Source organism: Lactuca virosa, chromosome 2 (assembly GCF_052849685.1).
Source record: "Lactuca virosa cultivar CGN04683 chromosome 2, Lactuca_virosa_CGN04683_v6, whole genome shotgun sequence".
Classification (NCBI taxonomy): domain Eukaryota; kingdom Viridiplantae; phylum Streptophyta; class Magnoliopsida; order Asterales; family Asteraceae; genus Lactuca; species Lactuca virosa.
In genome coordinates, this window is record NC_136427.1 from 85,372,174 (window position 1) to 85,398,478 (window position 26,305).

At 39.7% G+C, this 26,305-nt stretch overlaps 2 protein-coding genes across 2 annotated transcripts; both read left to right on the plus strand.

The window, feature by feature from the left end:
• Window positions 1-241: 241 nt before the first annotated feature.
• Window positions 242-2,929, plus strand: LOC145157583 (putative disease resistance protein RGA4). The gene has a single exon (XM_079076610.1). It carries the CDS (start codon window positions 242-244, stop codon window positions 2,927-2,929), a length of 2,688 nt encoding a protein of 895 aa, XP_078932736.1.
• A 20,445-nt stretch (window positions 2,930-23,374) lies between these two features.
• Window positions 23,375-26,062, plus strand: LOC145157584 (putative disease resistance protein RGA4). The gene has a single exon (XM_079076611.1). The coding sequence runs from the start codon at window positions 23,375-23,377 to the stop codon at window positions 26,060-26,062; it is 2,688 nt and encodes an 895-aa protein (XP_078932737.1).
• The last annotated feature ends 243 nt before the right edge of the window (window positions 26,063-26,305 follow it).

The following is a 26,305-nucleotide window of genomic DNA, read 5'->3' on the forward strand; positions in this document are numbered from 1 at the left end:
AAATGTTAATTTTAGCTATTTAGTAAAAAGTTATTAAGCCTTTTAACTAAATTTTATAAATTACTTTAAATTTCTTTTACTTTTACGTTTTCTTTTTCTTTAATTATTTTAAACAATGGGTCTATTCTCCATTTCTCCATATATCTTTATTTATTGGGTTGTGAGTTGTGACTTGTGGTTTCGTTTTCGCATATTTTTTATCATATCTCTCTCTCTCTCTCTCTCATACACACCAGTGAAAATGGCCGACGCTTTAGTTACTGTTGTTGCCGAGGCGATTCTGAAAAAGGTGGCATCCATAGCTGCCAACGAAATCGGCATTGTTTGGGGTTACAAAGAGAAGTTGCACACGCTTGAAGGGACCTTGAAAATGATCCGTGCCAAGTTACAGGATGCAGAGAATGAAAAAGGTAAAAAACATGGGGTGATGGAGTGGCTGAAACAGCTAAAAGATGTTGTTGGTGAAGCTGATGATGTGATGGATGAGGTTCACTACGAAATGTTGAGGCGTGAGGTAAAGAATCGAGATCAGGTAAGAATAAAGGCACCCTCTCTTCCAAGCTTGAAAAAGTTTTTATTTCGTAGAGAACTGGGTCATAAAATCAAAAACATTAACGAAAAGTTGTCTCAAATCAATAAGGATGCAAACGACTTGGGACTACAAAATGAACAGCCTGGCCCTGTTGTTCCATATCGTCCATATCCGGAGACTGTCCCAAATTTAGACGAATTCAAAATTGTTGGGAGGGAGGATGAAGAAGAGCGCATCATACACCTATTAACCGAGTCAAGAAAAGAAGAAAAGCTTACGATTGTTCCCATTACGGGAATGGGCGGGATGGGGAAGACCACTCTGGCTAAGTCCGTATACAATAATATAAAAATCCAGCAATATTTTGATGTGAAAGCTTGGTTGTGTGTGTCTGTTAAGGTTGACATCAACACACTTCTGGCAAAGATCTATGAATCTGTGGCAGGAGAGAAACCTAAGTCTGTTGAAATGGCCAATTTAATTATCTCTCTTGAAGAGAAGTTGGGTTCAAAAAGATATTTGTTAGTTCTGGATGACGTTTGGGATGAAGGGAGATCACACTGGGAAGAATTTAAGAGGCATATGATGATGATAAAGTCACAAATTGGAAGTGGCGTTATTGTCACTACCCGAAAACTTGACATAGGAACAAAGGCTATGACAATGGATTCATGTCCTTTAAAAGGTCTTTCTGATGATCATTGTTGGAATATCTTTAAAGAGAGGGCCTTTCTAGCAGGACAATCACCACCACCCGAATTGGAGAAGATAGGACATGATATTGTGGAAAAGTGTCGTGGTTTGCCGTTGCTAGTAAAGGTAATAGGAGGGGTGTTGCAAAATTACAGTGACCCAAAGAAGTGGTTGGCGATCAGAAATAGCAAAGTTTGGGATCTAGAAGATGAAACGGAGAGAGTTCAAAAGAGTTTGGAACTTAGCTTAGATAATCTGCCTAGACGTTCTATAGCCAAACAATGTTTTGCATCTTGTTCAATCTTTAAGAAAGATAAGGTCATGAAAAGGAAAAAACTGGTCCAACTTTGGATGGCTTTAGGGTTGATTCAAGCAGATGAGGAAAGAAACAAGGAGATGGAGGATGTGGGGAATGATATTTTTCAAATTTTGGTCAGCAATTCGTTGTTCCAAGATGTTAGAAGGGATGAGGATGGTCACATCACTCATTGTAGCATGCATGATCTGGTGCATGATCTTTCATTATTACTTTCCAATTTTGAAAGCAAATGTTTGGTGGGTGTGATGAATGATGACTTTTGCCAAGAAAATACCAACGTTTTCTTTCTCATTGAAAGTATAATGACGGCTCGAACTTTGCGTACGTGCTTCTTCTTCAGGGAGGTTGAAAAGAATGTTTCATTTCAACAATTCAAGAGCATGCGTATCCTAATACTTGAAAGATCTGGAATAAAGAAGATAGACGATTCAATTGGAGGGTTGGTGCATCTCAGGTATCTTGATTTGTCATATACAAGGATCCGTGTTCTTCCTGAATCTATTGGTAACTTGTACCACTTGCAAACTCTGAAGTTGCAATATTGCTATCATCTTAACAAGTTTCCAGAATCCATGAGAAATTTGATAAGCCTGCGATATTGTAAATCTGTTGGAAGCATTCCCAACAATATCGTGGGACAATTGACTTCTCTTCGAACATTAATGCCTAATTCCTTCAGTGTGCTTAGAAATAAGGAACACGGTATTAAAGAGCTAAGCCGTTTGAAACACCTCAGTGGAAAGCTCTGTATTTCCAATCTAGAATATGTCAGGAGCAAAGAGGATGCAGTCATGGCAGATTTATCTGGTAAAAAAAATTTAAACGATATTGAATTCGAATGGAATACAAGTTATGGAAACGACAAGGAAGTATTGGAAGGCTTGCAACCGCCTGGAGATGTGAAAATATTGACAATTACAAGTTTTTCTGGTGATAATTTTCCAGAATGGGTAATGAAGATGGCAGTCAATATTGATGGGAAAGAGACGCCCCTTGACAAGCTCGTGTCAGTCACATTATCTGACTGTAGGAGATGCCTCTCTCTTCCGACGCTTGAGCACCTACCACATCTTCTGGATCTTGAGTTGATTAATATGGACAACTTGACATGCTTAAGGAGTTCCGATGTTACTGGATCTACCAAGCCTTTGTCTCCTTCCTTGAGATCGCTCCGACTAGAATGCATGAAAAGGCTGGAAAAGTGGATAGATGGAGCACCCAACAGCTCAAAAATGATATCGCCTGTCCTCCAGAGCTTGGATATCGAGAATTGCCCGAATATTATTCTCTTAGATGAATGCCATCCCCATCCTCTTGTTTCCTTAGAGATTATTAACCGGTGTCCATTAAGAGCATACAAGGCCTCACATCTCTTAAAAATTTAATGATCCCCAATTGTCCTAGTCTTTTAGAAATAACCAATTTACCCAACCAGTGTCATTCTTTGAAGACTTTGGACATTACGCATTGCCTCAACCTGACTTCCTTGCCTCAAAAAATGTTTGACTGTTTTGCCTTCTTAAATGAGTTGAGAGTTGGTCCGTTCTCAAAGGAGCTCAATTCTTTCCCAAGTCTCCAAGGCATCGAGAAGTTAAGGGACCACCTTCACTCATTAGAATTGTCCGGTTGGGATCATTGGGAGTCGATACCTGAAGAAATACAACACCTCACCTCACTGACTAAGTTAACCATATATGGATTCGGAATACAAGAACTGCCTATGTGGTTAACCAACATGTCATCTATCCAATGTTTGAGGTTCTATAACTGCAAGGGGCTAAATAAAGAAACAGTTAGACGGGGAGCACCACAGGAAGCAAATGATGTCAGTTTAAATAATTCGAAGGTGTACATAAATAGAGATGTTAATTAGTTATTTGAGTGTGTGTTGGTGTATCATTCGTTCCTTCTCTTGTTCAATTTTAAACTCTCCCCAGCCATCCATCCAACTGTATGAGAGATCGCTGGTGTTCAACAACTTAAAGAGACAAATAGAACTATTATTGTGTAAAACTCCAAACTTTTTATGAATTTAATTATTTTTAAACACTTTATACTAAAATAAACAACACTCTTCAACAATTCTCACAATTATCACTCGAACCTACAACTTCTGACCACAATTAATCAACCAACTTTGCAAGATTCATTTCTGCTGAATTTTCTTCTATAAATGATTATCATTGGAATTTTCTTGCATGATGGGTCTCATTCATTGCAACTGATTTGTACTACACCTAAAGGGTACTTTATATCAGTGTAATGTACGTAAGGACTATTTTAGGATCATTAGTGATAGAGATAACACACTAATTATTTTCAGATGAATTTCAAAATGATAGATCAAGTATAGACATAACAAGATTGGGAACCAAAATCAACACGTAGTGGTGTATTTAACTCAAAAGATGATTTGATAACATAGATCTATAACAACATATACATGTACGTCTCTATTAACCCCTAAATTTGTGACAATATCAGTAAATGATATAAGCTTCACCTCTTTACTTGGTCCATTTCTTTCTCTCTCCCAACTCCAGATTTAAATGTCTTTTTCTTCCAGCAATAAAATTTGGTTCCAATGATGCTGATTCCACATTGCAGGGCATATCATTAACTTTTCACCAATCCAAAGCTACAACAGAAGAGAAATGGTATATTAATGTATATTAAAATATAGAAAGAAAAAAAAAGTCATGCACGAAAATCCACTGCAGAGATGGAATTTCTAGAAGACTTGATTTCATTCTATCAGGACAAGAGCAGCGTTCATCTGTCAACATTGCAGAAAATTAGGGTGCGTTTGGTTGGCAGGAAAGAAATGGAATTCGATGGAAAAGGATTCCAATTCCCTCGAATTCATCTGTCAACATTGTAGAAAATACCCTTTGTACTTATCAGAAAACCCACCACAACCACCGCCGCTACCACCACCACCACTGCTGCCGCCACAACCATTATCACCGCCGCCGTTGCCACCATCGCCATCGCCGCCACCGCCATGACCACCACCCACCACCATCGCCACCGCTACCACAACCCACCATCACCACCGCCGCTACCACCCACCGCCACTGCCTCCGACGCCATCACCACTACCATCATCATCGTCACCACCACCACCACCACCACCGCCACCATTGCCTCCATCACCACCACTACCAATCTCATCACCCACCACCACCACCGCCGCCACCACCACCACCACCTCCACCATTGCCGCTGCCACCAGCCGCCACTGCCACCACCAGCACCATCACCGCCGTCGATGTCGCCACCAGCTGCCACTGCCACCATCACCACCACTTCCGCCACCACAATCAAGGCCACCGCCACCATCACCACCACCATCGCAGCCACCATCACCACCACCTACCACTGTCGCCGCCACCACCGCCACTGCCCCACCACCACTGCCACCACCACCGAAATTTTACCGTTTTTATAATTTTCATAATACATCTTTACATATAAGTTAGAAAACAAGGTAAAATTAAGCAAAAAAGACAAAAAGGGTAATTATGTCATTTTACATGAATTCCAATTCCATTTCCTGCAAACCAAACAAAATCTGGAATTAATTCCAATTCCATTTCCTCCCAACCAAACAGCATATGGAATTGGATTCAAATTCATAATAGATTCCTTTCCCAATTGTAATTCAAATTCCTTTGGCAACATTCTGCGAACCAACCAGCAATTTAGAGTTATTTACTTTTTATGCATGCTGCAACAGAAAAATAAACCAGTAAAAAAGATAACACCCGTATAAGCATGATAAATAACCTGTAACTCAACACCATAAATTAAAACAGAAATCAATACAGAAAACCCAACTTACAGAATTATGACAGCAGAAAACTAACTTCTAATATGTATTTACTAGGTATGTAAATGAACTTAACAAGTAAATTTTATCTACAAACAAATGTCAACACATTATGGATGAAGACACTCTTTTGTTTGAATGCAATAAACCATAGTAGAAAGTATTATTTACTTAAAATACTACAGAAATCCAAAATACTACACAACCTTTTGCATAATCTACAGTTTAGATAGCCATGTTTCGGGCTGTTTTGAAGTAGTGAATGACCGCTTTGACAAATATTTCAGCACATTTCAGAGGGTTGAATTTGGGGCTTACAAGTAGTATGATTACAGTGCCAATCATTATTTCAGGGAAAAAAAAAGAACAGAAGATTTTTGATTTTTCTGTACCTTTATCCAACATAAATCAAAGATAGCATTGTTATCTGCTAAAAACACCAAAACTTCTAAACTTCAGTATGTTGAAGAGGTATTACTCTGCAATATGTTTGGTAATTAAATGGATATTAATCGTGCATTTTCTTCGTGGGTTGCTGCATAATGAAGTTTCAAGCGACTATAGCACACATCCATCAATTCGGTTGATTAGATTCATCACCAGAAATGAGAAGTATAATTTTGGAAAATTAAGGTTTCAAAATCGATTCTTTTTAAAATCAGATATATATACAGCCAAACACGTCAATATACATTCTTGTGTAGAGGTGGAAATGATCAGATTGTGAGCTATGCTATCAATAGCGCACTATAGCACTGCTATAGCGGCGCTATAGCGTTTTGCGGTGTTACTGAACCGTTATTTTGAAATAGCGTTAACGAATAGCGGTGACGCTATTAGCGGCGCTATTGACCGCTATTTTCCGCAAACCTCATCAGCGCTATAACGACGCTACACCCGCTTTTACAATTTCGTACATATTGGGGTACTTTGATAAAGAAAAAAAAACGATTGTGTGTTATTTCAATATTAAATCTTTATTTTTTGTCTTAATATGTCAAAATAATAAATATAATTAATTACAAAACTACAAAGCATTAAATGACAACTTCCTTTTTCATCTGTTTCAGTACTTAGAAACCACAAACAACTTGAGTTACGATGACATTTTGACACTTTTTAGTTTCCATATTACTATATTAGAATATTATATATAGATTATGTTATGTTTTTATATGATTTTTTATGATATTAATTCTATATAGTATTAATAATCTAATATATAAATTTTGTATCAATATATAATATAAATTATACATAATATTAAAAAACCGCTATATCACTGCTATACCACCGCGATAACTGCGATTTCAAATAGCGGCATGTGACCGCTATTGAAATTACGACCGCGATAACTGCTTAGATTGTGAGTTAGATTAGGCAAACCTAATGTTAAAATTGACTTCAAATCGACATAATTTTGGATGTCCAGGCGTTTTGGTCGCTTCCTCACGAAATCAAATCGAAGTCGCATGGAAGGGTTAGGATCAGATGGTAGGTGCAGTGGTTGTTCTAAGCGGCGTGAATGGCTGAGGCAGGCGGTTTGCTCGTTGCCTCCTGAGACCGCCTGAATCCCGATCAGCCCTTTTTGTTCTTCATGCACCAAAATTGAGGGAAATAGAGTTTTATTCAAACCCTAGCTTTCTCAATTTACCCAAATCAGCCCCTTAAATTGTATTTCTTCTTATTCCTCCCATAGTAAAACATTATCTTTAGTCTTTAGTACGGGATCTCTCGATGGTAAAATGAAATATGATTTTTTTGGCTTTTGTGATTGCGCGGTGCTTAGGGTCCTCCTACACGGCGCATAAGCGGCGTAATGTCAGAAACCCTAATCGACAGATCGCGACGCAAAAGTTAGGATACAGTAACATGATTATGTTAGTAGGACGCGACATGTAGGGCTCTCCTACGCAACACGTCGATCACTATTTACAGAAGCATATTGTTTGTTTTTCAGTTTCGAGTATGTTTTGGTCACGTTTATGCATCTGACTTGGATCTCATGTCAATCTGTTGGCTTTACAAAAGTTAGATATCGTTTGCTTGTTGTTTTAAATATTTTGTTGTAATTTTTAATTAATAACAAAATCATGACATTATTGTTTAGATGATTAATCGCATGTGAGATCATAGAAACAATTATATGTCGACTTTCTTTCAACTTTATGGTTATCAAGGTTGTAAAAAGCGTTCGTCGGTGGACTGAGAGATTAATCGGATGATTAATTGGGGACCCTAAATTGATAATTTATTGAATTTTTAAAGGGAGTCGGTCCTACCCATAAAGGTGAAGGACCAAACACTAGATCGTTGAAAACACTTCTTTTCCTTTGATTAAGTTATATTAGTAGCAGATTGCAGCCAATCTTTCTAACCGTATGCGGGCCAAGCTTAGAGCACGTGAAGCTCATAACTACCTCGTAAGGGCTTTAAGGGCTTTGAGACCATAACATGATACACGAAAGTGTCGCTTTCTCTATGATATTGTCACACAGCTACCCGCCTAGAGGAGCTACTTGCTTTGTAGTGTTGTCACACAAGATAAGCACACCGCCCGCCTGCTGGCCGGGCGAATCTAAGTTATCTTCCGCTTAACTGTCCACCCAGTCAAGTGAAAAAAATAGTAGAATCACGTAACACACGCTGCTGGTGTGCTTCCTGTTCCCGAGGAAAGAAAGAAGAGCGACAAGGTTAAGTTTAGATTCAACTGTTTGCAGCATGGGAGCAGATTACCCAAAAAATATTTGGGAAAAACGAAAAAGGATATCTCAGTAACTAGAACAGAATTGCTGTTAATATATCCAGATTCACATCCGCCCATTCAAGAGCGCCCATTCAAGAGATTCTTCGTGTCGGGTCGTGAGCTATGTGGAGTGATAAAAAAAATTGGGATAAATATGACTAATATCATAACAAAGTTCATAAATACCACTAATATCATAAAAAAAGTTAATATGATTAATACAAAATAATCATTCCTCAAATAGTTTCTGTTGAGATAGAACCTCTTCAAAGTGTTACAATTTCATTATTTTCTACTCTTTTGCTTGGTGTGTATTTTCAGCCATTGTTGAGACTGCTGCAGCTGTTGCGGCTGCGGGTGTTAGGCCAGGCCGAGTATTTTAGTATTGGGATTTCGATAACACGAAGCCCCCGAATTTCGGGATGAGTGTGAGAGACTTGATCAAGAGTTTTTGGACTTTAGACAGGTTACAGATTCAGTGACGGAGATCACCCGGATGTTTACCGAGAGGGCGATGTTTTGCCCGAAGTTTGCTTTTGAGCAGGCTCAGATGACTCGTTATCTGAGCATGCTCAAGATTGACATCAGACAGTTCGTTGCTACCCAACGTTGTGATACTTTACTGGAGTTACAGGAGGCCGCTAGGCGGTGTGAGTTGGAGATCGAGCTTCAGTTGAGGGTGTAGAGGCAGGCCCCGAGGCAGTTGCAGCCGGCGCCGAAGCGGTTTAAAGCCGCCGATTCTAGGACAGGAGGTCAGCGTGGCCCACTTGTGGGAAGTGCGGGAAGGTTCATACTGGAGCATGTCGATCTGGTAGTGGGTGCCACAAATGTGGAAAGGAGGGGCATTATGCGAGGGACTGTCGCCAGTCCGCCCCGACTCCAGATATGAGGATCTTTTATCATTGTGATCAAGTTGGACATATGAAGGTCAACTTCCCGTTGCTCGCTACCAAGGTGCCGTGCCGGCTACTTTGCGGATCACTGATGGGAGTCAGGGTAGGGCGGTGCCCCCGAGGGCTCGGGGACGCGCTTTCCAGCTCACTGCCGAGGAGGCCAGGACAACACCAAATGTGGTGGCTGGTATGTTTCTGTCCCTTATTTCATTTAGTATGTTTATTGCATGCTTATGTGGTTGTACCTATGTTAGGTACGTTCTTAGTGAACTCTTTGCCTGCTCTGGTATTGTTTTACTCGGGAGCGAGTCGGTCTTTTGTCGCTCAATATTTTAGCAGGGATTTTGGTTTGCCCTTAGGAGAGATAAAGTGTTCGTTGCGAGTTTCCATCGCCAACGAACATGGGGTTTCTGCTTCATTAGTTTATCAGGGCTGCGTTCTAGAGATATTCGGGGTGTCTTTTCCAATTGATTTGATTTCGATTCCCATGGAGGATGTTTGCGTTATAGTGGGTATGGACTGGATGAGTCGTTTCGGTGCCATGATCGACTGCGAGGGTCAGCATGTGGTAGTTCGAACCCCAAGTGGGGGAGATCTGGTTATCTATGGTGAGGGCACCAGGTTGGGTTCAGGGTTTTGCTCAGCCGCCGGGGCTCGACAATACATATATCATGGGTGTGCGGGTTATTTGGTTTATGTTGTGGATACGCGGGACAGGGATCAGGTCTCGGTTTCAGAGGTTCCAGTCGTCAGACAGTTCGCCGATGTGTTTCCAGAGGAATTACCCGGAGTGCCTCCTGAGAGGCAGGTCGAGTTCAGGATCGACCTTGTGCCAGGTGCGGACCCTATTGCCAAGGCGCCGTACCGATTGGCACCGCCCGAGATGCAGGAGCTGTCATCTTAATTGCAAGAGCTACTAGGCAAGCAGTTTATCCGTCCGAGCAGTTCTCCGTGGGGAGCGCCGATCCTTTTTGTCAAGAAGAAGGATGGTGCACATCGATTGTGCATTAACTACCGGGAGCTGAACAAGGTGACGGTGAAGAACCGTTATCCCCTTCCATGGATATATGACCTCTTCGATCAGTTACAGGGAGCATCTTGGTTTTCCAAGATAGATCTGAGGTCTGGGTACCATCAGGTTAGGGTGAGGGAGGAGGACGTGGAGAAGACTGCGTTCTGGACTCGTTAAGGACATTACGAGTTCGTGGTGATGCCGTTTGGGCTCACCAACTCGCCGACAATATTCATGGACTTGATGAATTGGATATGCAGGCCGATGCTTGATCGCTCAGTTATTGTGTTCATCGATGATATCTTGGTGTATTCCAAGACCAGAGATCCTTTACTATCCGGGTGGCTAGACGTAGTCAAGGATTATGACTGTGAGATCCTTTACCATCCGGGTAAAGCGAACGTGGTGGCGGATGCTTTGAGCCGCAAGTCGACTGGATCTTCTGTTCCGACGTCATGTATGAGGATTTTCATGGACTCTCCAGTAGTGGGATTGATTAGAGAGGCTCAGGCCGAGGGAGTACGAGAGGAAAATTGGAAGATTGAGAGGATCATGGGCAAGATCACCCGGTTTGTTCAGGACAGTCGTGGGTTGTTGACCCGCTGCGGTCGGGTGTGGGTTCCGGTGTCTGGTGGGATTAGACAGATCGTGCTAGAGGAGGCTAATAAGTCTTGTTTCTATATTCACCCAGGGGACACCAAGATGTACCAGGATTTGAGTTTGAGTTATTTGTGGCCATGCATGAAGAGAGAGATCACATGGTACGTTGAGAGGTGCTTGACCTGCAGGATGGTCAAGGCCGGGCATCAGAGGCCGCATGGCAAGCTACAGCCTATGGAGGTTCCCATGTGGAAATGGGAGCAGATCACGATGGACTTTATCACCAAGTTGATGAGGACAGCGAAGAGATATGATGCTAAATAGGTCATCATGGATCAATTGACCAAGAGCGCCCATTTCTGGCTATTCGGGAGAGTTCGTCGGCCGAGAAGTTGGCCGATGTGTATCTCCGCGAGATTTTTGCTCACCACGGGGTGCCGATCTCTGTTGTGTCAGACCGTGATGTTCGATTCACCTCCCGTTTCTAGCAGAAGTTCCATGAGGAACTGGGCACGAGATTTCATTTCAGCACCGTTTACCATCTGCAGACAGACGGCCAGAGCGAGCGGACCATTCAGACCCTTGAGGATATGTTGCGGGTCTGCGTCATTGATTTCAGCGGGAGCTGGGACTCCCACCTACCCCTTTCAGAGTTCTACTACAACAACAATATTCATTCCAGCATTGGTGCTCCACCTTTTGAGCTATTGTATGGGCGGAAATGTCGGACCCTAGTTTGTTGGGGCGAGGTTGGCCACAGGGTCATGGGTCGGATCGAGGTGTTTCGGTAGACCACCGAGAAGATTTAGCAGATCAGGTAGCAATTGCAGACTGTTCAAAGTCGGCAGAAGATTTATGCCGACCGGCGCCAATCCGAGTTGGAATTTCAGGTCGACGACATGGTGTTGCTGAAGGTCTCACCCTGGAAGGGTGTGATCCGCTTCAGGAAGAGGGGAAAGTTGGGTCCCCGATATATTGGACCATTTCGGATTATTGCCAGGGTTGGCAAGGTGGCGTATAGACTGGACCTTCCAGAGGAGCTCCGTCAGATTCATAGCACTTTCCACGTTTCGCAATTGCGGAAGTGCATATTAGACGAGGATGCGTTAGTGTCACTGGATGACATTCAAGTCAACGAGTGTAACATACACGTTCAGTTATCATGTTTTGTTAGTTTAAAAATGAACATTATTAAATAGTATATGGTTTTGAGCATTGAGTTCTAATAAGATAGTTTTATGAGATTTGAAGTAAAACTATGTTTAGAATCATTCGGAAAGTATTGGAAGTCTTATAAGATTCCAATCAAAAGTCAAATATTGAAATTAACGAAAATGTAAAATTGAAGTTGGAAATAAGTAAAAATAAGGTTATTGAAAGTTGTAAATTATCTCGTTAGAAACGTTTAGGCGACAAAACCGACACGATGCTATATGACGTAAAAAGTGAGTTTACGATAAAATACTTTTTAGCCTTTGTGATCTAAATGAAAGTCGTAGTGTTCGTTAAACCGAGAACTTTCATAAAAAGAACGTCAAAATTTAACTTCGTATGAGGAAGTTATGATTTTTCTAAGATTCGGCATAGCAGTACACAACCCGAAACTCGAAATAAAGATCGTATGATTTTTAGCCGACACAACCTAAACGGGAATCTAATATTTCGTCAATAGTAGTACAACGGTAAAAAAACAGACGAAAACGGACGTCGGATGAAGAAGTTATGAATTTTTAACAGACTTTTCCTGTCGCGACCCGTTAAAAATATAATATTAAAAATGATTTCAAAATTAGCCGACGGAATCTAAACGAAAGTTGTAGAGTATAATCTCACCTACATGTGGATATAAAGAACGTCAAAAACGGAGTTTATATGCGAAAGTTACGAAATTTTGAAGTTTATGGCACAAATTACGAGGCTGGACCGGAGAAGTACGCCCAACGTACTACGGACGAAGGACACGTATCATGCAGGATTGACACGTCCGAGGCCCGAGAACCGAACCAGTGCCACGTCGCTTGGTACGCCCCGCGTACGAGGTGTACCCCCCGCGTAACGAACGCTAAGCGTCCACGCAGGTACGCCCAACGTACCGAGGGTCAGGCCCCTACTATAAATAGAATGCGAAGGTCTCCGAGTTTAGGTTACAATTTCTCATATTCTTTCACTCTCTTTCACCCTTTACTCTCTCTCAAATTACCCTAACACCCCTCGAAGCCTAGGAAACACCCCGACACCCGAAGCATGTCCCGACGCACCGAAGACCCGAGAATATAATATTTTCAAGTTGAAACTCTGCCCACGCAAGGCCCAGTTTTCAACTAAAATCCCCGGTTTCGTCAAAGAAAATCATTTTTAGAAACGAAGTGCTGCCCAAGTTATCATTTTATCATTCGGTTATTTCACGGTGAGTTCAATATAGGGACAACTATATGTTATGTGTTACATGTGCAATGTGCTTTCCCGTGTTATTATGATAATGGAGCTATACCTTTGATCATGAAGTGAATGACTTAGCATCACTTTGGTACTGGTATGTAGCCTTTGAGCATGAAGTGAATGACTAAGCATTCACTTTGGCATTGGCAGAAGGCTAGGTAGGGCTGAAAGCCTGTAAATGCTAGCCAAATGATAATTCATAAATCGTTTATTTTCTATGCCACATGGGCTGAAGTCTTATTGATGTATATCATGTTGAAACTGTTGTATCTCATTGATTGTAAATCTTTGAATCAGATTATTCGTTGATATGAAAATCCTGTCATATGATACTCATCTACCTTTGTTGTTCTTTGTCCCCCTTTGCTTCTGTCATATTGATATATATATATATATATATATATATATATATATATATATATATATATATGGCATAACGTTATATTGTAACTGTTATTGAACTCACTAAGCATCACCGCTTATCCCTCTCAGTGTTTAATTATTGCAGGTGATAAGCATCCAATATAGTTATGTACTGTTAGAAGATGTAGAATAGATAATATTATAGCTTTTATATTTAGTGTATAAATTTCTGGGAAGTTATGTAATATATAAAACTTTGTAAAAACCTCGTTAGTCGGTTTGTATCCAATCTTTTGTAATAAGACCATATATGTAAAATATGTTTATGAATATGCATGTAGCATTAGTGTAATAATGTTAAGTATGAAAGGGGTCTTTCAACAAGCGCCTGAATTACATAGAGAAGCCGATGGCTGTCTTAGAGAGGAAGATAAAGGTCTTGCGTAACAAGGAGATACCTTTGGTAAAGGTACAGTGGCAGCATCGGAGGGGATCTGAGCGGGCCTGGGAGCCGGAGGCTGAGATGCGGGTGCATTACCCAGTATTGTTCACCGCAGCAGGCTTCGAGGACGAAGCCTAATTCAAGTGGGGGAGAGTTGTAACATCCCAATCTTCAGGTATGAAGTTTAAGCTTATATATTTATATTTTCAGGGAAACTCGACGAGTTAGAAGGCTCCAACTCGTCGTGTAGAGTTTTAATGGCCGTGACTTTTATAGGACCTACTCGACGAGTTGGAAGGCTCCAACTCTAAGAATTGAAGTCTGAACATGAAAGCCCTAATTTTTAGGGTTTGCACCCTATTTAAAGGACTTAAATCTGATTGTTAGCCTCCCTCATCGTCCCCTCAGTCCAGAAAAACCCTAAATCGCGCCTCTTCTTCCATTTTGATTGTGTGAGTGTTTCAAGAGTGTTCTTTTGTGCTTTTCTTGAAGAAGTGTGAAGTTGGTGGTGCATAGTTGAAGGGAGAAGCTTTAGATCCGAGATTTTCAGTGTTGTTGCAGTCATTTGAAGGTATAAAGTCGATATCTTGATCATCCCTTTGCTAGATCTCTTCTTTTGAAAGTTTATGGCCATTATTGGCTTAGTTTGGGACCATTCTTGGATTTGAGCATGATATGAGGCTATGGTTTCAGATTTGGACATCTCATGGTCTCCATGGACTTAAATTTGCCAACTTTATCAAGTCTTAGCCCTCCTTCATGCCCTAAGTCCCATAATAAGCTTTACTTGAGTGTTTTAGCCCCTTGATGCCTTGCATGGATGTAAAGTTAACAACTTTAAGTGGTATCTTAGCCCTAGGGAACCAGATCTATAGTTTGGGGCTTTGGATTCGCTTGGAAAGGACTGAATATGCTAAGACTGGGAAAATTCGACGAGTTGTCCTGACAACTCGATGAGTTGGATCGGGCTTTCCCATTTTCTGGATATTGTAGGAACTTGACGAGTTGTTCTGCTAACTCGGCGAGTTGACTAGGGTTTTTCCTGGTTTTCTGAATACTAGAAGAACTCGATGAGTTCATAGATGCACTCGACGAGTTAGGTCAACATGGACTGTTGACCTTGACTGTTGACTTTAAGTTTGACGATGGTTGACCAAGTTTGACTTGAAGGGTATTTTGGGTATTTTGGGATTGTACTAAAGTTAGTCACCGGGTGGTTGTAGGCAGTTGAGTTCGGGCTACGAGTTGGGATTTGATCTTACCAGTTCAGCACTATTTGTTAGGTGAGTTTTTCCTCACTATAATCAAGGGTCGAAGGCACCAAGGCCCGACCGTTGGATGGTTATCCTGCTTTGTTACTATTGTGATCTGTTAGATCGGTATCCTGGTTGATAGGATGTTGCTATACTTAGTGATCTGTTGACCGGTTTCACTGTCTGTAGATTGGTTATGTGCTTAATTGCTATTTATATGTCGACATGTATGTGTGTGTGTGGTTGGGTTGAGGCGGTCCTGCTTTGTGCTGTAGGCCAACAGACCCAGGGTGGTCTGGATAGGCTGAAGGCCCTGCGAGGCGGTCCAGTTAGGCTGAAGGCCCGACGAGCGGTCCGGATAGGCTGTAGGCCCTATGAGGCGGTCCAGTCATGCCGAAGGCTCGGGAGCGGTCCAGATAGGCTGAAGGCCCTGCGAGGCGGTCCAGTCAGGCTGAAGGCTCATTATGCATGTTGTTATTGGTTATGTTTAGGTGATGGTATTTTGGGGAGGACTCACTTAGCTTTGGGCTTACGGTTGTGGATTTTGTTTCAGGTACTTCGAATGATCGCAGGAAGGCGAAGGCATGATCGTGCACCTCCTCGTTTTTCATATTGTGATTTCTGGGAAAACTCTGATATTGGATTATTTTGAAAACAATTTGTAAACAATGGATGTTTTGGAATGTTTGAAAAGGTTAAATTTTTTACAAATTTTATGGATGTTTCAATCCTCCACTCCTCCAAACCCTAAGAACGAAACCCTAATTGTAATTTGTGAGATTTGAGATTGGAAGTGAGTTCTGGTGGTGTTTTTGGTGATTTGAAGGAAGAAGAACACTTGGAGGTTTCTTTGGTGTGGTGTAAGCTTTTAGATCAAAATTTCTCTCATCATTTCCAGCTTTATTGAGGTATAAAGCTTTGAGCGTGCTCCATGTTTGTTTAGATCTAGTCTTTATAAAGTTTTGGCGCCATTTTGGTCATATGATGAGATCTAGTGGATTCCTTTCACTCTAGAACTTAGGAGTTGCTTCTCTTGATGTTTCCGAGGTCCTTAGTCCATACAGTTAGAATCTTGATGGTTGTGGATAAACCATGCATGTGTTTAGGTCATCATGGTGATAGTAGAATGCTAAAAGTGAGGTTTGGGTCTTTTTGAGCAATGCAAAGGCTCCAAGTTCACGACTTTATGGATTAAGATGTTCATTTAGACTTGGATCTGAATTTTGGATGTTGGAATGCAATTATTAAGCACTTAAGAAAAAAGTGCTTAATAGGCGCGTACGCGGGGCGTACTCAAGAGTACGTTACGCGTGCGTGCCCGTGTCCGTGATATGCATGCAATCTAGCACGTTGGGCGTACGTATGGTACGTGTAGCGTACCAGGCCTGGATTTGGTTTTTGTAACTTTGGGTAACCTCCTCCCATCAGGCTCGCGCCCGATCCCTCAGCATACAAAACACGAATCCCACCTTTTCCGCCTCGGGGCAAAAGCTCGTACGTATAGCATTCTCCATATCAACAATCTAGCGGTGAATAGCTATGGGGTCCTTAACCCCAAAGAACACAGGCACTCCGCATGCCTTGAACTCTCGAAATGAGGGAGTTCGAGTTCCAATCTGACCAGCAGCCATCTCAGCTCGAAAAGACCTGAGCCGCTCCTCCATAATCTCTATGATCCCCTCCTTGACGGTACCAAAAATCACTAGGGTAGCGTCAAGGATGCCACAAGTAACCTCTGTTACGATAAGCTTGCGCAACGTCTCATCAATCGGCTTTGCACTAAATGTTGAACCCGATCATGAACCTGATCCCGAACTTGAACCTCCTCGTGTAGTCATCACCATCCTCAACTGAAAATACAACATAGAAAGCAATTGATTAGGAAGTTCGAAGGGATTCCCCCCCCCCCCCCCACGGGACTCCTTAGAGCTTCCAGGTCTGTCCTTGTCTCGGGTATAGGCCCCGTGCTTTCAGTAGTACGGGCCCAATACTACCTTCCACACCTACATGTACCTTCCCCAAGGCCATACCTGATACCTCTAATTTACCCAACCATAGATAAAACATGACCTACAAAACACAACACAAACGCATATCCTAGACTCTTCTAGGATTTCTCAATCCTCACAGAACCAGAAACCTCAATCAACACCGCAGGTTGCCTTATGCATGCTAGTTATACATAAATAGAATCAAAAAGACTATCAAATAATGCGTATACCCTAACACCACAACCAAACAAGGAACAAAAAATGAGGTAGAATCCATCATTCTAGGTCTATGCAATCCTAAACATATACAACTTTGAAAGCGTACACTTAGCAAATAACAGAGTCAACATCGATTCTAAGAAATATATTCATAGCATGGTTAAATGTTGGGAAACACTTACTTGAGTTCGACTGATTTCACGCATTGCACTCTCCCTTTTTACTTAAGAAAACCATAAAGCTTGACTTTTGTTTCTTTTGAAAAGGTTTACCATTTCCTCAGTTTGAGTTCTAACACACCCGAGAGTGTGCCCAAATCCCTCAAACCAAGGCTTTGATACCAACTTGTAACAACCTAAAAACCAGATAAAATTTTTCATTTTTGAAAACAGAAATACAATCATAATTTGTTCCCAAAAATCCATTACATCATATTGCATCAAATATCAGAGTATAAAAATAGATAAATGCGGAAAGTGTTGGAGAATAAATGTTGCGCCATTAAGCCAGGCCCTTTCCCTTAGTACCAGAAGTACCTGAAAACACCCAAATAAACCCTAAGCAAGAGCATAGTGAGTTCCCAAAATATCACATAACATACAATCACAGAATACCATGCAACATACAAAAAGTTGCCATGGGCTACCCCCATGGTCTTTACCTGGAATGTCATGGGCTACCCCCATGGTCTGATATCCAAGTGTCATGGGCTACCCCCATGGTCTTCACACAAGTGCCACGGGCTACCCCCGGGGTCTTCATACAATCAATGCATAACAACTAATAATCCACATACCAGATAATGGGCCGATATTGGTGCCTTCGACCTATTGATATAGTGAGAAGACTCACCTCAGTCTGCTGATAAAAATACTGCTCGACTACTAGTCTGAAAATCTCACACTGAATATACACAAACTAACGTAATTAGAATTAAGTCACAACTCAATGCATAGGCCAAAATTCCATTGAAAGTCCAAAATTCACTGGAAGCATACTCCTAACATACAACCTCAGTACGCTCAACGTACTAGGTTCTTTGGTGGTACGCGTATCTTACAAGCAGTTTTTACACATAAAGCCATTACGTGCTTAATGAAGCCACTTCGTCCAAAATCCCATTGAAAGTCCAAAATTCACTGGAAGCGTACTCCCAACATACAACCTCAGTATGCTCAACGTACTAGGTTCTTTGGTGGTACGCGTATCGTACAAGCAGTTTTTACACATAAAGCCATTACGTGCTTAATGAAGCTACTTCGTCCAATTCCAGATCTTGGTCATTTTAAAGGTCATAGGGCATAAAGTCGACAACTTTATGCCTTTACATGCCATATGGGAACCTAACACCTTATTTTATCCATTAAGACTCCATTTAAGATCTTAAACTCATGCATGGTGCCATAACAACCATCAAGTTAGCATTTTTATGCTTTTAACATGCCAATGGAACTTAGATATAACATTTCTAGCCTCTGGAGTTGCTCAAACTCACAAGAGAGGATCCATGGACCAAAAATGGACTTATTACCAAACCCTAACTCAAACTAGTAGAAGGATAACCAAGGTTTGGACTTTTTACCTCCAAAAGCTCCCCAAGATGAAGTAGATGCAAGATCTAGAAGCTCAACCATGTCCAAGACTTGATCACCACCTTCTCCTTCTTGCAAACCCACTAAAATGGCCACCAAAATCACTTATTAAGCTCAAGAATCACACTCTCTTGTAAACTAGGCTTTAAGGACGATAAGAGGCAATGGAGGCTGTTTAGGGTTAGGTCCAAATGGCATAAGAGTGTTTAAATAGGGTTCATGGACCAAATATTAAGGGTTTTGTCTTAAGCCACCTACACCCCGCGTACGCCTTAGTATGCCCTGCATACGTGGTGTATGTCCACATCCAAACCACCCTAGTACACTAAGCGTACACATATGTACACCCAACGTACATAGGGACCTCCTTTGAAAAAATAATTTCATTCCAAGGGTTAAAGGTTAAGTACCCGCATTCCGAATGTTACATATTTTATGAAAATAATATTTTGCAACATATCGAGAATTATTATGTCTAGGAAATAATAATAAAAAAGAACAAAAACTAGTTTAATATCATATGATAGGAATATAAATGTTATGTATAACTTTTTGGTCACTTAGAGCAACCATTTATTTAAGAAGTAACTAACTAGTTGTTGGTAAAGTAAAAAAGACCTGAACTTTTGTTTCCTAGATGGTGATGGCTGAATTTTGATAGGGATGACATGTGATTACTTTTTTTCCTTTCTTTATTCATTCATCCCATGCTTGTAAGAAAGGTCTTACACTTCTATTTTATGTTTTTGACTTTATGCATACTTGCATGCATAAAAGAAAGGGATAATTGGTTCTTTTGCTCATACTTTTGCTCACATTTTGCTCTCAAAATAGGTTGCCAAAACTATAGGTTTTGGAGCCCCTCTTTCCTTTCTTCTTCTTGTAAAATGGTGCTAGATATGAACGGTAATAAGTTGCTTCTCTTTAAGGCTTATTTGGTATGAACATTAAGGCTTAAGAAAAACTTAATACAAGTGATGACTAGCATGTTTTGGTAGTTTATTCTTGCCTTGGTGGATATATTATAGCGGGTTTCTTCTTGGAGTTATAATGCCATCTTCATCAAATTCCTAATTGCGAAAAGAAAACAAAGTCTTCAAAGATTGTAAACTTCTTCTTTTATTTGGTTAGTTTGTAATCTTTCTAAGCTTTGCAAAATGATCATTGGTAGATAAAGTAGTTTTAGTTTATTCAAATATAAAAATGATTTCGTTGCTAATTACGTCAACTTTGTCACTAAAATTAGACTATTTTTGAATAAAAACCCAACAAAAATACAAATCTAAAAAATGAGAAGGCAAGGGACATAAACATAGGAGAATGGGAGGGGGTATTTATAGCTGAATGTGACTTAGTGGAAACGAGACGTGATAAGGATCATTACCAAAATTAAATCCTTATTTAATTTCAAATCAAATCTTCTTCCATCTCCTTCCATAATTAGTAAAAATCGAAAATCATTAAGGATAAACCCTAATGAATTTTCGCCCCCCTCTCCTAGGGTTCTAGAATGTTCCTAATTATTTAACTTTTGAATAAATAACATTCAGTCCCTGTACTTTTAATTAATACCAAATTAATTCTAATTACTTCCAATTAATTCCAAATTAATCCAAACCAGTTTCTAATTAATTTATCAAGATATAACAATAAACTTTTTATTTCCCTCTCTTAAATTATTTTCTAACTCTTTTAACTCTTGAGGACAACCCTAAAATGATCTTGTTATTATTTCTAAAGTTATACTAATTAGTCATGACAATGAACACCTATTTCCAATAATTTATTTATTTATTATTATTATTTAATTCAATAAATGGTACCCCATCTCAATCCCAACCCAATCCCTTAACTTACCCTCTTCCTTTATAATCCCAACCCAATCTTGAAAAAACCCACCGGGAATCCAAATTGGTAAAGCCAAAACTAAAAAGGACGGCCAAAAGAACAATCGAAATTTGTCAAGTCGGTGATGACTTGGCTCGACTTTTGTTGGAGCTTTTAGTTTTGGAAAAAGGGTGTCAGAAGTACTCATGAGAGATAGGGGAAGGGTTTATGGGAGGTGGCCGTGATAAATGAGGCTTGTATAGATAGAAAATTTACATCTAAATTCGTCGATTAAAAAACATGTGATTTAAGAGTTTATAGCTTGTATTTTTTTGACACTTTGGTTTATATTTTACTTATTTGGTTTGGCGCAAAATGGTCAGATCTAGTGATCTAACAGTTGAAACACTAAATTTAACGACCGAAAGACTACATAAAACCATAAATACTTGTGTATCAATTTTATAAATTTGGATTAAAACAGTAGAAAATACCAATCACAAGTACCAAATATAATATATGATATGTTTTCTACGAGACCATATGATTACAAATATTATGTTAAATGTTTTAAGGCTATATGCACCCCTCATTACTAAGTTTACCCACAAACCCTTAATTAACATCTAATTACCCTTTAATATCGATCACATCAAAAAGGGTTTTGACTTTCTTTTTTAATTTTAATTTTTTTTGTCATTTTGTTGTTTTTTCTATGTAATTTATTATTATTAATATTATATAATTGTTAATTAATATAATTTTTTTTATTGTTGCAAAATATCAAAAAGTATATTTTTTTCATGGGAAATCTGGTTTTAAACGTATATAAATCATTAAATCCGTACAATACTTGACTCGTTTTACCAAGAACAACCAATATATAATTCAAATCCACTTTTGAATGAAATTCCACATGAATTTCATCCATACATCGGACACGTTAATGATATAAAAGGAGATGGAAATTGTGGGTTTCAAGCTATTGCTCTTTCTCTTGGTCATAATGAAGAATATTGACATCATATTTGATCAGATTTATACAACAAGCTAATAACACACCTTGGAGACTACGCAACGATTCATGGTGAATATTTTAACGCAATGGGTCATTCGTTGAATTTTAGTAGATCAAATTTTACGACATCTGAATATTGGTTGATTATGTTAGACATTGCTTTTCTTGTTGCTAACAAATATGGTGTATTGTTCATTATTTGAGCAAAGAAGGTTATACAATATGGTTCCCACTTTGGTATGTCCCGCAAGACATCCCAAATCATGTATTTGTTGTGATCGCCCATGTTTACGGTAACCATTATGTGATAGTTGATTTATAAGGAATGTATCTAATGCCTACCATTTTGTCATATTAGCGTACATACAGATTAAAACGTTCTACTGGATGAGAAACCCCGTATAGTATTAGATAAAATGATTATGTTCCGCATAATATGCATAATGCATCATACAATTGTTATGTAGAAACCGTTAGAATATTCGATGATTAATAAACTTATTATTATTATTGATATTATTGTGATTTAGAATGTTTGTCTAATAATAATAATAAATAAATAAATAAGTAAATAAATAGATAATACTAATAATACTAATAAAAGAAAAAACAACAAAAGACTAAAAAAAGACAATAAAAAACAAAAAATTAAATATGGGGTACATTTAGTAACAAACGAGGTACATACAGAATAACCACAAAATTAAGAAAAATTTACAAATTTTTTTTTAGAAAGGGAACTTCCCTAACGAGGGTTTCCGGGCCAGCTTTCGCGCACCGACTAATCCCCCGCTGCAAACATGAGGCTTTGTCTCATGCCCTGGAGTCACTGCAGGCGAACCTCCATGGCCACAAGGGCTGAGTGGTGTCAGGATTTGAACATGGGTCAATAGGTTATCCACCATATCTTCCACATGCCTTACCATGTCACCACAACCCAAGTGGTTAAAATTTAGCCATTACCTTAATGAATTTTTAAGAGATAGCCACAAAATCGAGTTTTTCCAAAAATAGTCACTGAAATCGCAGGTGGTTATGCCACTTGCGATTTCCTGAGATGGCCTAGGGCCACCTGCGATTTCCTCTGCTCGATTTTGTTTTTTTATGGACTTGTGATTTTCTCCGATGTACTTATAAATTTTTCGAGTGAAAATTGATTTTGAGCCAGATGGTTGAGATTTTTTATTAAAGTTGGAAGTGTGTGAGGGTTATACCAGATTTTGAGGTTTCTATATACTTCCGACCCATGAGTCGAAAATGGACCCAATTCGTAGCTTAATCTAACGAGATAGCCGCTAGGAAGGATGAAATCGCATGTAAGCTTAATTAATCACCTATGATTTCGTTGGCCATTTTCTGAAAATGTTAATTTTAGCTATTTAGTAAAAAGTTATTAAGCCTTTTAACTAAATTTTATAAATTACTTTAAATTTCTTTTACTTTTACGTTTTCTTTTTCTTTAATTATTTTAAACAATGGGTCTATTCTCCATTTCTCCATATATCTTTATTTATTGGGTTGTGAGTTGTGACTTGTGGTTTCGTTTTCGCATATTTTTTATCATATCTCTCTCTCTCTCTCTCTCTCATACACACCAGTGAAAATGGCCGACGCTTTAGTTACTGTTGTTGCCGAGGCGATTCTGAAAAAGGTGGCATCCATAGCTGCCAACGAAATCGGCATTGTTTGGGGTTACAAAGAGAAGTTGCACACGCTTGAAGGGACCTTGAAAATGATCCGTGCCAAGTTACAGGATGCAGAGAATGAAAAAGGTAAAAAACATGGGGTGATGGAGTGGCTGAAACAGCTAAAAGATGTTGTTGGTGAAGCTGATGATGTGATGGATGAGGTTCACTACGAAATGTTGAGGCGTGAGGTAAAGAATCGAGATCAGGTAAGAATAAAGGCACCCTCTCTTCCAAGCTTGAAAAAGTTTTTATTTCGTAGAGAACTGGGTCATAAAATCAAAAACATTAACGAAAAGTTGTCTCAAATCAATAAGGATGCAAACGACTTGGGACTACAAAATGAACAGCCTGGCCCTGTTGTTCCATATCGTCCATATCCGGAGACTGTCCCAAATTTAGACGAATTCAAAATTGTTGGGAGGGAGGATGAAGAAGAGCGCATCATACACCTATTAACCGAGTCAAGAAAAGAAGAAAAGCTTACGATTGTTCCCATTACGGGAATGGGCGGGATGGGGAAGACCACTCTGGCTAAGTCCGTATACAATAATATAAAAATCCAGCAATATTTTGATGTGAAAGCTTGGTTGTGTGTGTCTGTTAAGGTTGACATCAACACACTTCTGGCAAAGATCTATGAATCTGTGGCAGGAGAGAAACCTAAGTCTGTTGAAATGGCCAATTTAATTATCTCTCTTGAAGAGAAGTTGGGTTCAAAAAGATATTTGTTAGTTCTGGATGACGTTTGGGATGAAGGGAGATCACACTGGGAAGAATTTAAGAGGCATATGATGATGATAAAGTCACAAATTGGAAGTGGCGTTATTGTCACTACCCGAAAACTTGACATAGGAACAAAGGCTATGACAATGGATTCATGTCCTTTAAAAGGTCTTTCTGATGATCATTGTTGGAATATCTTTAAAGAGAGGGCCTTTCTAGCAGGACAATCACCACCACCCGAATTGGAGAAGATAGGACATGATATTGTGGAAAAGTGTCGTGGTTTGCCGTTGCTAGTAAAGGTAATAGGAGGGGTGTTGCAAAATTACAGTGACCCAAAGAAGTGGTTGGCGATCAGAAATAGCAAAGTTTGGGATCTAGAAGATGAAACGGAGAGAGTTCAAAAGAGTTTGGAACTTAGCTTAGATAATCTGCCTAGACGTTCTATAGCCAAACAATGTTTTGCATCTTGTTCAATCTTTAAGAAAGATAAGGTCATGAAAAGGAAAAAACTGGTCCAACTTTGGATGGCTTTAGGGTTGATTCAAGCAGATGAGGAAAGAAACAAGGAGATGGAGGATGTGGGGAATGATATTTTTCAAATTTTGGTCAGCAATTCGTTGTTCCAAGATGTTAGAAGGGATGAGGATGGTCACATCACTCATTGTAGCATGCATGATCTGGTGCATGATCTTTCATTATTACTTTCCAATTTTGAAAGCAAATGTTTGGTGGGTGTGATGAATGATGACTTTTGCCAAGAAAATACCAACGTTTTCTTTCTCATTGAAAGTATAATGACGGCTCGAACTTTGCGTACGTGCTTCTTCTTCAGGGAGGTTGAAAAGAATGTTTCATTTCAACAATTCAAGAGCATGCGTATCCTAATACTTGAAAGATCTGGAATAAAGAAGATAGACGATTCAATTGGAGGGTTGGTGCATCTCAGGTATCTTGATTTGTCATATACAAGGATCCGTGTTCTTCCTGAATCTATTGGTAACTTGTACCACTTGCAAACTCTGAAGTTGCAATATTGCTATCATCTTAACAAGTTTCCAGAATCCATGAGAAATTTGATAAGCCTGCGATATTGTAAATCTGTTGGAAGCATTCCCAACAATATCGTGGGACAATTGACTTCTCTTCGAACATTAATGCCTAATTCCTTCAGTGTGCTTAGAAATAAGGAACACGGTATTAAAGAGCTAAGCCGTTTGAAACACCTCAGTGGAAAGCTCTGTATTTCCAATCTAGAATATGTCAGGAGCAAAGAGGATGCAGTCATGGCAGATTTATCTGGTAAAAAAAATTTAAACGAGATTGAATTCGAATGGAATACAAGTTATGGAAACGACAAGGAAGTATTGGAAGGCTTGCAACCGCCTGGAGATGTGAAAATATTGACAATTACAAGTTTTTCTGGTGATAATTTTCCAGAATGGGTAATGAAGATGGCAGTCAATATTGATGGGAAAGAGACGCCCCTTGACAAGCTCGTGTCAGTCACATTATCTGACTGTAGGAGATGCCTCTCTCTTCCGACGCTTGAGCACCTACCACATCTTCTGGATCTTGAGTTGATTAATATGGACAACTTGACATGCTTAAGGAGTTCCGATGTTACTGGATCTACCAAGCCTTTGTCTCCTTCCTTGAGATCGCTCCGACTAGAATGCATGAAAAGGCTGGAAAAGTGGATAGATGGAGCACCCAACAGCTCAAAAATGATATCGCCTGTCCTCCAGAGCTTGGATATCGAGAATTGCCCGAATATTATTCTCTTAGATGAATGCCATCCCCATCCTCTTGTTTCCTTAGAGATTATTAACTGGTGTCCATTAAGAGCATACAAGGCCTCACATCTCTTAAAAATTTAATGATCCCCAATTGTCCTAGTCTTTTAGAAATAACCAATTTACCCAACCAGTGTCATTCTTTGAAGACTTTGGACATTACGCATTGCCTCAACCTGACTTCCTTGCCTCAAAAAATGTTTGACTGTTTTGCCTTCTTAAATGAGTTGAGAGTTGGTCCGTTCTCAAAGGAGCTCAATTCTTTCCCAAGTCTCCAAGGCATCGAGAAGTTAAGGGACCACCTTCACTCATTAGAATTGTCCGGTT